Raw genomic sequence first — 14,213 nt, forward strand, 5'->3', positions numbered from 1 at the left:
TTTGTTTTTATCAGTGTATCACTTCTTAATGTTTCATAGCAAGCAATTCAGAAATAAAATAAGTAAACAAATGAAACAATAGTACAGTTCCATTGGTCTGAGTAGCTCTGAATTTCAGTGAACATTGCTGTTGCATAAAATGAAAATACTAATTCTCCAATTATTTCCTAGGAGAGCAAGGTCTTATGGGATTGCCAGGCCCACGAGGCCCACCAGGACCTCCTGGAGATGCAGGGCAACCAGGTAATAAAAGTCAAACCAAACACATTTATTGGTTGTTAAGCAAATGAACAGCCCCTGGCAGGTGTTCTCGTTTTCATGTGGAGAGTGCCCTTTGCCACTGAAAAGTTCTCTTCAAACTGAGGAGCAGAGGTGGAACACCAGGACTTACTGTAGCCTTAGCCTTGAAGGAACATCTGGCTCCCCATAGGAAGACGAGCAAGGAGGCAAGAAAGATTGAGAAGGGGAAAGCAAGTAGCTTGGTTCCCATGAGGGAAAGTGAAAATCCTGGAGGTAGTTTTGGGATAGGAGGATAATCTTAATTCATTCGTATATTCATTTTGCCCAAAGTCGTCATTCACTGAGCAGACTGTTTGCAAGCTGGTTCATATTCAGCATAGAGACTTAGGAAAGGGAACTGTACCATTATGGTGGCAGAAAAGAGGGGTGTGTGTGTGTAAAGAACTTCTATATCAGCAAAATGAAAAAGAAGGCCAAAAGGGAGGACAATGCAGGTACTGAGGCTAAAAATGACAAACACATGAAGGAAGAGTTAAGCAAGTAGGTGCAAAAAAGGCAAGGGCTGATCACAGATGTAGTGAAAAGGACTAGGCAGCAGTGGCTTCCATTTTGGATGCTGTTGAATCAGTTGAAAAGGCCAGGTTCTTACTTGCTGAAATTAAGACCATGGTTGTAAATTCTGAACCTCTTCAAATGTTTGCTATTGTTTTCCTAGGTCTTACAGGACTTCAAGGACCACCAGGTAAATACACTACGTATGGAAAGAGATCAGCATTAAGTACCTACTAAACACTGAAAAATGCTGAATTTGGTGCAACAGATAATGAAGGTTCATTTTAGTGGGAAACAATAACTACTTAATGCACAGTTGTCATTTACAGTGTGGCAGATGTAACCACATGGAGAACTGGTCTCCTGTCATACCTGGCTATGGAAATTTAGATAAGTGGTGAGCCTGGTAATTCTGGGATTACCACATAATTAGAGGTTACCTGTTGCATGTTATCTTAATTGGATTTTCTTTAGTTGTACATTGCCTTGTGAGGGCTATGCCCTAAAAGCAGAATATAAATGGCATTAACATGCAAGCAAGCAACTGCATCTCATAGAATTGCAGAGTTGGAAGGGATCCTGAGGATCATCTAGTCCAACATACTGCAATGCAGGAATCGCAGCTAGATTTACAGATAGCCATCCAACCTCTGCTTAAAAACCTTCAAGGAAAGATAGTAGGGCTGTGTTCCACTGTGGAACAGCTCTTCCTGTTAGAAAGTTCTTCCTGATGTTTAGTCAGAATCTTCTTTCTTGTAACTTGATCCAAATGGTTTGGGTCCTAGCCTGTGGAGCAGGAGAAAACAAGCTTGCTCCAGCCTCCATAAGACAGGCCTTTCAATATTTGAAGATGGTTATCATATCTCCTCTCATTCTCCTAAACATACCCAATCCCCTCAGCCGTTCCTCATAAGGCTTGCAATTCAGACCCTTTATCATCTTGGTCACCTTCTTCTGCACACGTTACAGCTTGTCAATATCCTTATTGAATTGTGGTGCCCTGTGATTACATCTAGCAAGTGGTGCATTCCAAATGATCCATTCAAAATATCTGAGAATGGGGGTATAGATTGCACTCCAAGTACTGGGGGACTGATATGGATGGACAGAAAGGTGTTTGCATGTTTATGAAAGAATCTGCGTCCTTTGAAAACAAATGAAAATGAAACAAAAGCAGGCTGCCTTTTGCAATATCTGGGAAGGGTATGTGTGAGAGAGATATGCCTTGCAATGAAGGAACTTTGAATACGCGATTCTTTATGGTCCAGTATTATAGCATTCTCACACACACTGTGATGTACGGTACTTTGTATACTGAATTTTCATTTTTAACTCTCTGCAGGACTCACAGGCAATCCAGGCCGACCAGGAGCTAAAGGTGAGTAGAGATGAATATTGGATGTGCATGTTTTCAGTAGAAAATGCTCTTGTTCATACATTCAGACCAGGGCAACACTGCATTAGCCAGGCTATTTAGTCCCTCAGATTGTCTAAGAACCCCTCTGCTGCAGTTAGCCTGCACACTGGATTTTGCCCTCTGTGACTACCTGTCTTAAGCATGCAGAGGCTCCTGTTTGTGCAATTCCCTGTTCCTCAAAACAAAAGCAGGTGGAAAATCATTCTGTTCAGGACCTTAGGTGTTCTGGTGTTAATGTGGAGGCCTCTATTACCTGCCCAAACAGAGGGACTCATGCCCTTTCTCATCATACTACTATTACAGGTCTATGCAGCTTGCATAGCATATGAACCAGGAAAAGGTGAGGAGTAGAAGCAAAGAATTGCCCCTACTCTGCTGTCGGCTACAAAAGTCTCACATCCTCTGGCTTTGGATAGGGATGATGAGAAATATGGAGTACTACTGGTTGCTCACAGGGCCTTTTCTAGGGTTGCATATTTCAAAAAGTGAAAATCCGGACACAAAAACACAAAGGTTGTTGAGCCAAACATCAACAATGCACCCAAGTTTCCCCAGACATTTTAAACGATTTTCGGAAATTCCTCCAGGATGCTATTTCCGAAGGGCAAATCCTGGCTATGTCTGGGAAATTTTGGACATAAGGCAGCCCTGTCTTTTCTGATAACAGATGCATATACTTATGGTAATTCTGAGAATCATTTGGGGCAATTGCCATTAGAGCCACTTTTGTGTCCTTATACCAGCAATTGCCAATCTTACTATAATAATCATCATTTGGCAAAGTATTTAATGGCACAGATATATCATGGGTCATAAACTTGTTATCATTGAAGCCTTGGTAACATTTTTCCCTTTCCTTTCCTGTTTCTTCAGGTGAACCAGGTGCACCAGGCCGGGTTACTACTTCAGGTATGTATCACTGCTGTAGCAGGAAAAGTCCCATGCCTGATAATTGTCATACTGCCATGGTGCCATAATCTTTCCTCACAAAGTGATTTGTGGAACTTTTTGCTGTTTCAGATGGTGCATCAACTATTTCTGTCCCAGGACCTCCAGGTCCACCAGGGGCTGTTGGTCCTCAAGGCCCACCAGGTGTTCCAGGTGAGAACCTTTTTAAATTCCTTGCCCTTTTTATTTGCTTTATTCCTAATATTTCTCCATATGTAGGGATGAAGGTGAAATCTGTTCGGTTCACATTTAAAGCTGAATTTTTCAAATACACGCTTTCCCAAACAATATGAGAACCGAAACATAGCCATCCTTTGAAATTTTCAGTTTTGTGATGCAGTTTTCAACCACCTAATATTCACAAAATGCATATATTTTAAAAAGGTTTGCATAAGAATCAAAAATACCTAACATAAAACATGTTATATGAGGATAAATTGCTTGCAAAAATGTTTATGTTAGTCAAAACGGCAAATTTGTTTATTAGGAGAAATCTGCATTAAACTGCTGAAGAATTATGAGGATTTTTTAAAAGAAAATTCTCAAACTGCTGCAGAAATGTTGAGAACAAAATTTTGAATAGAAAAAATGAAAAACAGAAAGAACTGAAATTTACAGATCTTTCTGCTTTCATTTCAGTAATTGCTCTCAATATGGACTTTTACAGCTGTCTGCAAAGACTTGCTCCCTACTTGTCTCTCATTATCTGGCCAATGTTCTGTTGAAAAGTTGGTGATGGGACTGATTTTGGGCTGATGCTTATAGCTTGAGACCCTCGTGTAGAGGAAACACACACACACACACACACACACACACACACACAAATACTATTATGTATTAGCATTCTTTTTGCCTTGGTTGGTTGGGTTTAGTGCTATTTCTTGTGCTGTAGCTTCAAAAAACACATTGAATTGGAATACAACAATTTTCACATGATAGCATCCACATTTGTGTGAAGTGATCCCCAAACTTATCCACCAACTGAAATCTATCCCTTTCTAGAGAAGAGTACATTCCTTTCTTTCTCAAACTAGCATACCTGCTGTAGCTGGAATTGCCTATCAGGACCTTTTCATTTAAGTGCCTTCTGTTTTCTCTACTCAATGAAACAGAGAATGCTCACAGAGTGCATTCCAAAAGTAAAGGGTGTTTTGGTGGGAAGTACAAAGAGAATAGGACAATGGGAGAAATCATTTGTTTCAAAGCTATCACACACTTGACAGTTGTGTACCATGCCAATGGCTATCAAAATCTGTTGAAATTTTAACTCAGCCTTTCAGGCAGTTATATTATTTGTAAGTTTCTGCTCCATTTCTCAAGAGGAGCTTCATCCACTAAGGTTGCTTTATCTACTAAGGTGATCTAACTTTCCCCCTCTTTCCCCGTAAGGTCCTATTGGCCCAGCTGGACTTCCTGGATCTCAAGGTAATACATTCAGTGCACCTTTGTTTTCCTGTCCCTGTCACTGCCCCTTATGATGTGTTTTTCCCTGTGCTCCACTTTAGCTCATCTTCTTTCAGCCTCCTCTGAAAGTTTCAGGGAGGTCACCTCCCTGAAACTCTGCAAAACACCTCCTCCCTGAAACTCTGCTTTTCTCCATAGTCTTTCTGCACCAGCCTAGCCTTGTTCCCCCCCTACACACGTTGCTACTTCCTCCCATCCTTATTACTTGTCTATCAAGCTGTGTTTCCTTCTTTCACACTGTAAACGCTTTGGGCAGGGATGTACTTGCTTTTGTTCGACAACCAGCTTCCATAAGCTTTCCTGCTAATTTCTGTCTTGCTGACATCTGTGGTGTGCTTGGTGGCGTGCATGGCTCCAGGGCCATGTCTGAGCTTTGAAACACCCTGCCCAGAGAGGTCTGCTTCACCCACTTGCTGATGTTTTTTCACTATTTTGTGAAGATCTTTATTTTCTGACAGGCGCTTGGCCTGCTGAGCTGATGATTGTTTTATTGACTCTCTGGAAAAAGAGATGGTTGGGTTTTGTTGTTACCTTTTTTTGCCCCTCCATTCTTTTCTGTTTGCTAGGCTTTATGGTTTTAATATTTGCTGTAAGTTTCAGAGAAAGGGGTGGATGAATGAAAATAAATGCAGTGTAGATGGCAAATGATACATTTCCAGACACAGCGTATCAATGACCTACAAGCCATGTACAGTGGTATCTCAGGTTACATATGCTTAAGGTTACATACGCTTCAGGTTACAGATTCCACTAACCCAGAAATAGTTCCTAGGGTTAAGAACTTTGCTTCAGGATGAGAACAGAAATTGTGCTCTGGCAGTGGGAGGGCCCATTAGCTAAAGTGGTGCTTCAGGTTAAGAACAGTTTCAGGTTAAGTATGGACCTCCGGAACAAATTAAGTACTTAACCCGAGGTACCACTGTAGAGGATCCTTTCCACTGCGTATAGTAGACTGGAAGATTAGCAACATTAGCTCAAGTAGTACAATCCAAAAACAAGTCTTGTGCAATCTCTTACTTTCTTTTCCCCCCTCTTTTTTTTGGTACTACCTCCAAAATTTTTGGTTTAGTTTGTGTGGTGAGGAAAATTGATTATCTAAGGACTTTGTCATGTAATACAAATTACGGATCTCCTACATGCAAGGCAGTAAAGCCAAGGTGATGATAACACTATGGGTATATGTTGGTGTGTATACATGACCAATATATGTGGGTGGGTGTTATGCTGTTTCCTACAAGGAATAATTTTCCATGCAGGAGACCTATAGCACATCAAGCAGCCATAATGCTTTTGGCAAACCTGTTCATTTAAGTAAGCGTTGGGGAACCTTCAGCCCTCCAGACATTGTTGGATCTCCAGCTTCCATCAGCCCCAAAAAGCATGGCCAGGGAGGATGGGATTTGTAGTCCAATCGCATCTAGAGGACCACGGGTTTCCCACACCAATTGAAACTTCATTGCAGTCTTTCCACATTTGTCCACATTAAGGAATCCCCAGGTTTTTCTGGCCTTATCTCTCTCTGCAGTATCATCATTGCCATGCAAGACACATAAACTGAGGACCAGTTCAGGTCCTATCTAGATTAGGTTTAAGCTAAAAAACATAATGCCTACATGCATATTAGGTGGAAACCAGAACCTGACAACTTGAGTTTCAGCCAGTGTGCTTATTTGTGCTTAATTAAATAGTCTGTCATTTCTTATGTTCTGATGCAGGTCCTCGTGGCGAGAAAGGTGACCCAGGTGAAGCCACCATTGTGGAAACCGTCCGTTCAGGAGTTGGTGCTTCAGCTGCTCAAGGTAGAGAAAATTGTCTCTTCTGCACTTCTGTTTGTGAAGTCAACTCTTAAAATACTGGCACTTTCTAAGAGACTGTTTATGCCTTCAAATGTTCTTGTGGTTTGTTGCTGCTCTTCCAAACAAGCCATAAGTCCAGGTTTGTATGACATGACAAGCCAGACCATGGCTTCTTTTCTGGCAGGGTGGCAGCAGTAGGAATGGAGAGGAGTGAAGTACCCACAATTTTAGCAGTATAACCAAGGGCTAACCAACACTTCCTCTTGTCTTACTGCTTTTTCCCAGGAAAAGCTGCTCTTTAGCACTCAGTCAGAGCAAACGGCAATTGAGGTTTCCCTTGGATTGCCATTTGTTCCAATATATTGCCAAAGAGTGGGTTTTCTTTTGGAAAGAAGCAGGCCAAGGGAGAAATCATTAAGACCCACTCAAGCAGAAAGCCCCTTAGACCTGTGCATTCTAGGTATAGCCTAGATGAGATAAATTTGGATGAGCCCCAAGTTTATTTTAACTGTAATTTAATGTGACACATGTACCAGACCATTATCTTTACTTTGGAACAATAAACTTTTATCTCCAATTCAAAACCAAGTCAAACTAAGCCCAAACCTACTTATTGCTATAAAATAAGAGGGTGAGTGGTCATTTAGAGTCGCTGGTTTGTTTTAGAGACAGGGGGATCCTGAGTTAATTGAAATATCATTTTACTATATAGACCAAGTCAGATACTTAGCCCATCTAGTTTTCATTTATTGTATTGGGGGTTTTTTTTGTTCTGCTTGCAATTTACCCTGCCAAAAAGAAAAAAAGACAGTTATTTTACGCTTAATCTTTGCCCCATGCCTCACACTTCAAGCAGGATAGAATGTTTTTTGGGCATTGTCACAAGATATTACTTTTTAGTGTTGGTCGTGTCACTTGTGAATGTTGGTGTGGATTTCAGTATGGAAGTGAACAACTTTCAAGACAGTTGGTTGAATCTAAGTCATGCTCAGAGTAGACACTTTGAAATCAAGGGACTTGGGTTATTACTTCTTCTTCTTCTTCTTCTTCTTCTTCTTCTTCTTCTTCTTCTTCTTCTAAATGTATATACCATATACCATCTTTCATTTTGGGAAGAAAGACCAATGCAGCTCAAGGTAAGTTAAGTGTATTGATTTCAGCAGGTCTACTCTGAATGCACCTTAGTTAGACAGAACCCAAAGTGTACGTTCTAGTCAATGGAGCCTCTTTCATTTTGATTTATAGACACATGAGATGAGTTAGCCATCCTTTCAAATACAACTGCTGTCTGGTTTCCTTTAATATTTTAACCCGTGAGATCATTTATTATTATTATTAAAAGCAGCCTGTTTCTGTTTCTAAAATATGCTGCGGTAGCAGCAGTTGTGTAATACTTCTGTTTCCCTTTTTTGTCTAGTGGTACCAGAGATGCAAGGACCGCCAGGACCCCCTGGACCGCCAGGACCTCCAGGTATAGACTCTCTGTTCTATACTAGCATATAAGTGAAAAAATGGTGGTGAGGAAGCTAAGTAGAAAAAAATAAGCATGCTGTAAGTCTTCCTATACTAAAAAGGGAATTTCACACACAACCACTTTGCAGTTTATATGTACTTTTTTATATAAATATTCCCGATGGCTTCTAATCTGTCCCCTTGATAGTCTTGGCAGAAAACCAGCAGTTTTCTGATCAGCGTGATATAAAGTGAACTGAAGCATTTCATAGACACAAAGAGAGAAAGACAACATACACACTCTACTGAGTGCCCTGAAATCATGTTTATTTTAGCAGGTGGCAAGAAAAACAAGAACTGAGCTGCTGCCATCAAAAAAAAAAAATCAACATTGCAATACCTCGTATTCTGTTAGAATAAAACCTTTGTTAGAAATTAGCAGCTACTTAAATAGGTCACATTTTGTGTAGTTAAACTGCTGTACAAAATGGACTTTGCAAGATATAACTTCTGAGTTGACTATGAACAAAAGTGTGCCTTAGTGAATATAAAGATTTAAAAACCTGGAAAGTTTGATAAACAGTCCTTTAATATTAGGTCAGACAGAAAAAAACTGACCTCATCAGGCAACATCTTTGTTATGAGGTAGCAGCAGGAAATGCCTACACAATGTGCTGCATCCTAGCCTGTGGACAGCCTTATATCTCTGTCAAAGTCTATTGCTTCATGCACATGCCTAGCCAGCCATGGGCTGGTAGGTGGTACACTCTATTTGAGTCCCTTATCCATGGCTGCCACATGTCCAGTGACTGTGTGAATAGGCCCTAAAGCTGTCTCTATTTTTGGAAGTCGGTAGGTATGGAGGGAACAGAGAGGCAGGATAAAACTCCAAGCATTATGAAAAGAAATGGGAGTCCAGTGTAATACTTTCCCCTCTTTTTCCCCCAGGCGCTTTTGTTCAAGGCCCACCAGGACCTCGTGGCATACCAGGTAAAAAGGGCTTTTGTTTGATTTAAGAACTTCCCTTTGAGGGATTTTCAAAAGCTGCTCTATTGTTTTGGTGAAACGCAGTTTTAATGCACAGGTTTAATCCCCAAAGCGTTTCTGAAGAATTTGTTCAGTGAAAGCACAAGCTGATCTGCCTGTGTGATTTCCAGACTTCCCCCTCTCTTCCTTCAGTAATAATTGACAAGTCTCAGACCATGTGTGTGATTACTTGTGACTTGGGAACTAAAATGTGACTTCAGTATGTGATAGCCTTGGTATATGCTACTTCAGGATAAAGCACTGTACTTTAGCCTCACCCAGTTGGTTTTAGGTCCCACCCACCTGTCCCTCAGAGGGCTGGCAAGATAAGAATCTGGCCCTTGGGATAACAAAAGTTCCTTACTCTTGCTCTAGATGATGTTGAGCTCCAGCGCCAACTAAGCCCTAATCACCATAGCCACTGGTTAGAGGTGATAGGAGTGGAAGCCTTACTCTACAGACTAGTGCAGTTGTATAGGAGACTGAGTTTGCTAAGAGGGTTATGAATGTAGGTAGAATGAAAGCAGAAAACCAGAAGAGAACAGGTCTCTAAAACTCAACTTTTCCTTTGCTGCAACCTGACCCAATGAATGGTCTGGAAGCAGCTAAAGCTGTAAAGTTGCTGGAGCAAAGTGGGTGAAGACCTGAACATTAAAAATAAAATAAAAAAAATTGGCATATTCACCAGCAGTGGTGCTGGTCTTAGTCCATTCTGCTGGTCAGACAGCAAGAGACCTTGAGTGTTCCCCATCACTAAGCACCAGAGATCTAATGGGCCTTTCTTAATTGCCAGCTCACTCACCCCTCAATAATTGAATAACTCTTTTTAAAATTTTCCTTATGGGAAACAGGAGCTATTGATGCACTGTAAAAACCTGGTTGTGTGGTTTCTAATCTTTCTCACAGGTGAACCAGGTCAGCCAGGTCTACCAGGAGCCTCTGTGTCAGGTGAGTCTAAATGCACTCTCTTTCTTATCAGCCCCTTCCTCTCCTGCCTCTGAGTCTGACCTGCCCTCTTCCACAGCCTCTTTCTGATCACTAAACCCTGTTTCCCCTTCAGCTTCTGACACCACCTCCCCCTAGTCTGTTCCTTCTTCTCCCTCTGACCACTCATTGTCATCCCACCACCTGGCCCTGAACCTTCTTCCCTGGGGGTTTCCTAGCTGCTGCCTCCCCCCCCCCCACTTCTCTGCATCCAACCAGTCCATGACAATCAGCCTTCACCAACCTGGTGCTTTCCATACATTTTGGATTACAATTCCGTCAGCCCCAGCCAGCAGGGCCACAATGATCAGGGATGGTAGGTAGGCCGGAACATCTGGAGGGCACCATGTAATGAAGGAGGCTCTAAACAGTACAATGTCACATGTGAAGCCCCTGTTCTCTCCACCACCCCCTCTCCAGATTTCTCATTGCCATCTCCCTGATTCCTCTTTGCATTTCTCATTGCCATCTCCCTGATTCCTCTTTGCAGGTGCTGGAGTTGCCATCCAAGGACCACCTGGATTACCAGGACCACCTGGGCCCAAAGGAGAGAAAGGTTTGTGAAGAGCACTGAGCACCCTTTTGCATCTTGAACTTTGTGTGTGAGGCAAAATCTTTGCCTTTTGACATACTGTGATGAGCCTTGCTCCTAGCTGTAAAAGTGCCCAGCTATGATGTAATGTAAATCATTGTGGGTGACCCTCTTGAGAAAGCTCTTCTGCTGCTTTTCTTACCTCTTCCCACGGCAAAATAGATTATTACAGTTCTCCTAAGCCAGCAGTGGGGAACCTCAGGCTTAGAGGCCAAGTGTGACCCTGTAGGCTTTTCTGTGTGGCCCCCAGGACTCTTTCCAGGCCACCCGCCACTCCCCATGCCATGCCCTTTACCAGCCCTACTTCATCCCCTTGAGTGGTTGGAATGTGTCCTTGAACTCAGACAATGCCTTTTGGTTTCCTGTATTGAGGACAGATGGATGGGTGGAAGGGTGTAAAAACTAGCCTACTGTACAAAGGTAGTATTTGTGGTCACTGCTTTGCCCACTTTTGCCTCTGATCCCACCCACCACTGGCACGTGGCCCCCAGAAAATTGTCCTGATGGGAATGTGGCCCCATGCAGTCCACAGGCTTGCTGAATGGAGTCAATGAACACATGTTTTTCTTTGTTTTCCTGTTAGGTGATGCAGGTGTACCAGGAGCTCCAGGCATCCCTGGAGGAGGTAAGATGACAGCATACGTAATGTACACTTTTGTATATAGTATAAACCATCATAGCCATCCCTAGTGTTAAAGCTTTCTGAAATGTATTGTGTCTTCTTCCTGGGCAAATAAAATAAGGCAATTCAGCTCACAGAGCAGGGCTGAAAATCCCACTCATGCCACAGAGGTGCTGGGGGGCTTTGTCTCTGAGGAATCCTGGTCTGGGGCCATGACAGGTTAAGGAGGCCTGTCATTCTCCTGTCATGTGGCAAATGCAGGCTTGTGAAACACACACAGTTGCTTTGTAATGCACTGTTTCATCCTATGTGTCAGTATAATGCACTTAACTGCAATGGTCTTTTTAGGCTGTGCCTTGCTTCCATAGTAATAAAAACAAATCAACTTTTGTACTTCTGCAGCTGGATCAAGAGCATCTCAGGGTCTTCCAGGTCCCCCAGGTCCTCCTGGACCTCCAGGCCTAGGAATCAGTGGAATCAGTTCGGCCCGAGACATTCAGCTGATGATCGCTGACTATCTGCAAAGTAAGTCACACACCTTTTGTTGGAGTCATACTATCATGTCACTATCTGACAGCACTCAGTTCAGACACCTTTGGGGGTTTGGGGAAAGTCTGGAGCTTGTTTGCCTTCCGATCATCTAATATCTGATTTATTGTGGACATTTCAGATTGCAGGTAGAAGGGGGCTGGAATGCCTCCTGCCATTCAAAACTTAAGTTTCAATATACCCCAATGAAATTTTCCAGTTAAACCTTCAGCAGAATACATATATGTACTTTTCATTTCAATGTCAATTAAACCATTGTACTTAACAGGCAGGGGTTCATGGAAGTTGTCCAACAACTGGAGAGGCAGGGGTTTCCTACCTCTGGTCCAGGTATATGGCTCCTCCCTAGGGTCTAAGAGAACCTTAGCACTAAACAAATAATACAGACCAATATATTAAAAAGCTTGGACTCTGGATCCCAAAGTACCCTACTTAAACCTTTGTATGAGAGCAGATAACAAATTATTCTATGGTAGGAGCAGCCAAGGGGTGATGTAGAATAATCAAGAGTGTGTGTGATTTCGTAGGGTTATGCTAGTGGAGCTGCAGGAGAACCACAAAAACCATGTAATCACCACATCCATCCACTCCAATAATGATTGCACTCTGCCCTTCTGCTTCACTAGGTGACAGTGCATCCTATCTGGTTGGACCTCCTGGTCCTCCAGGACCACCAGGAATGATTACCGCCATTGGTGAGGAATCTTTGGACTACACTGAATTGGCCCGCCGTGTCGTGAGCTATATGTCTGGTAAGCACCATGCTTTCATGGCTCGTCAATTTTGTTCCATCTCTGGACAAACCAGAAAAGCGGGACTAATTTTCTTTTATTTTCTTAGGAGTGGATGTTCGCCAGTATTTCATTGGACCCCAAGGTCCCCCAGGACCCCCTGGCCCCCCTGGACTGGGAGGAGACAGCTTATCTGTGTCCCTGGACTATGATGAATTGACAAGACGGGTTGTCAGCTATATAACAAGTAATGTCATATGCATATCTATTATGTTGCACCAAGTGATTTCCCCACAGCACTGTGAGATGCAAATTGGCTTTTTGGTACTACATGTTGGCTGCAGGCCCCTTCGTAAATTTTGCAACCACATGTTGTGTGTGTATGGTTACGCACTCCTTGGTATAGAAATCCCTTAGGATGCCACACACAGGTGGGGCCTATAGTTATAGGATGCTTATTCTTTACCCATTTGCCACCACCCAATATCTTCATGTGTACTCACTTTTTGCTACAAGGGCTCTCAGGGTATGTCCCACTATGTTTGGATGATATGCTGTAGTGGTCAGTAAGAATATACTATTGTTGATTTCCATTTACACTGAATAATCCATTTTTTTGGTGGCTGTTAGTTCACAGAATTCTCAGAGTAAACTGAAGAGTTGATCCAGAGAACATTTTCAGGAATTTAGGATGTGAAGCACTGTAATATTATTTTCCCCCTAACATTTCTCTACAAAACACTACATGTGCTTTGAAAATAAATCTTACAGAGATGCTTTCAATAATCCAGTATTTAGCACATTTACTGCTTCAACACACTAAGAGCCACACCATAGTGGGTTAAGGGTACTATGTTGTTGGTAAACTGCAGTTCCCAGGATTCATTGAGGCAAGTTATGTGATTTAAATGTACGGTGTGGATGTGAGCATCTTGCCAGAACCACAATCATGAATTGCAGTAGTGACTGGAACTATAGTAAGCCTTGCAATCCTATCAAGCCATCTTGGGAAATCTTATGGACTCACAACTATTGGATTTTGGGCTTTCCTACAATGACCAATGGTTCATAGACACCCAACTTGGATTTACCCCTCTGTGCTCATCTCTGGGTTTTAAAAAGAGTTGAAATGCAGTGGAGACATCTAGGTATCCATTTAGTTCAGTGAAGCAAAGGATTCCCAGGAGGTAGATTGCTATAGTAAGCTGAGTGGTTGTATTCCTACTTCAGCTGAAATTGCGTAATGGAGGAAGTAGCTCAGTAGCAGAGCACATGCTATACATGCCAAAGGTCTGAGGTTCAATCCCCAGCATCTCCAGATAGATCTGGGAATATCCCTTGCCTGGAACCCGGGAGAGCTGCTGTCCATCTTTGTAGATAATACGCTTGTGAAAAACTCTCCCCAAGGAGCCCATCTGGTGCCTTCATTACATATCTTTAGGCACCAGGCAAAAATGTTTCTCTATAACCAGGCCTTTGGCTGATTGAACATTCTATTGTCTTTAAAAGGTGTTTGTGGGTTAAAGGTGTTTGTGTGTGTTTTATTATGTATTTTGTGTTCTCATTTTGTATTTTTATGTTGCGAAGTATCCTAATACCAATACCAATACCAAATCATACAGTTCTGAAGCAGTAAATGCCTTGAATAACAGAAAGGAATGGGGAAGTGGGTGTCTTCTTTTCATTTTATTTGAGAATGTAAGAATTGCCTTGAAGGCTTACAATGCTCTCCTGATACAGTTGATTTTTTACATACAGGCTGACACTTGTGTACAAGGTGTTTACCTTGCAATAAGTGAGAAGTATGCCCATTGCAATAAGTGAGAAGTATGCCCATGCA

General features: G+C 42.3%; 1 protein-coding gene across 2 annotated transcripts in view; it reads left to right on the forward strand.

Annotated features, from left to right (window-relative positions):
• COL17A1 (collagen type XVII alpha 1 chain) overlaps window positions 1-14,213 on the forward strand; it is a 59,261-nt gene that overhangs the window by 35,687 nt on the left and 9,361 nt on the right. For both annotated transcript variants that reach the window (XM_083741535.1, XM_083741536.1), the window contains 15 exons: window positions 172-243; window positions 956-982; window positions 2,135-2,170; window positions 3,083-3,118; window positions 3,230-3,310; window positions 4,547-4,582; window positions 6,337-6,420; window positions 7,835-7,888; window positions 8,818-8,859; window positions 9,802-9,843; window positions 10,370-10,435; window positions 11,055-11,096; window positions 11,496-11,618; window positions 12,269-12,394; window positions 12,483-12,620. In XM_083741535.1, coding sequence (XP_083597661.1) covers window positions 172-243; window positions 956-982; window positions 2,135-2,170; window positions 3,083-3,118; window positions 3,230-3,310; window positions 4,547-4,582; window positions 6,337-6,420; window positions 7,835-7,888; window positions 8,818-8,859; window positions 9,802-9,843; window positions 10,370-10,435; window positions 11,055-11,096; window positions 11,496-11,618; window positions 12,269-12,394; window positions 12,483-12,620 — 1,005 coding nt within the window. The remainder of the gene's footprint in view (window positions 1-171; window positions 244-955; window positions 983-2,134; window positions 2,171-3,082; window positions 3,119-3,229; window positions 3,311-4,546; window positions 4,583-6,336; window positions 6,421-7,834; window positions 7,889-8,817; window positions 8,860-9,801; window positions 9,844-10,369; window positions 10,436-11,054; window positions 11,097-11,495; window positions 11,619-12,268; window positions 12,395-12,482; window positions 12,621-14,213) is intronic.

This window comes from Podarcis gaigeae, assembly GCF_964106915.1.
Source record: "Podarcis gaigeae genome assembly, chromosome: 5".
In the NCBI taxonomy this organism is placed as follows: Eukaryota; Metazoa; Chordata; class Lepidosauria; order Squamata; family Lacertidae; genus Podarcis; species Podarcis gaigeae.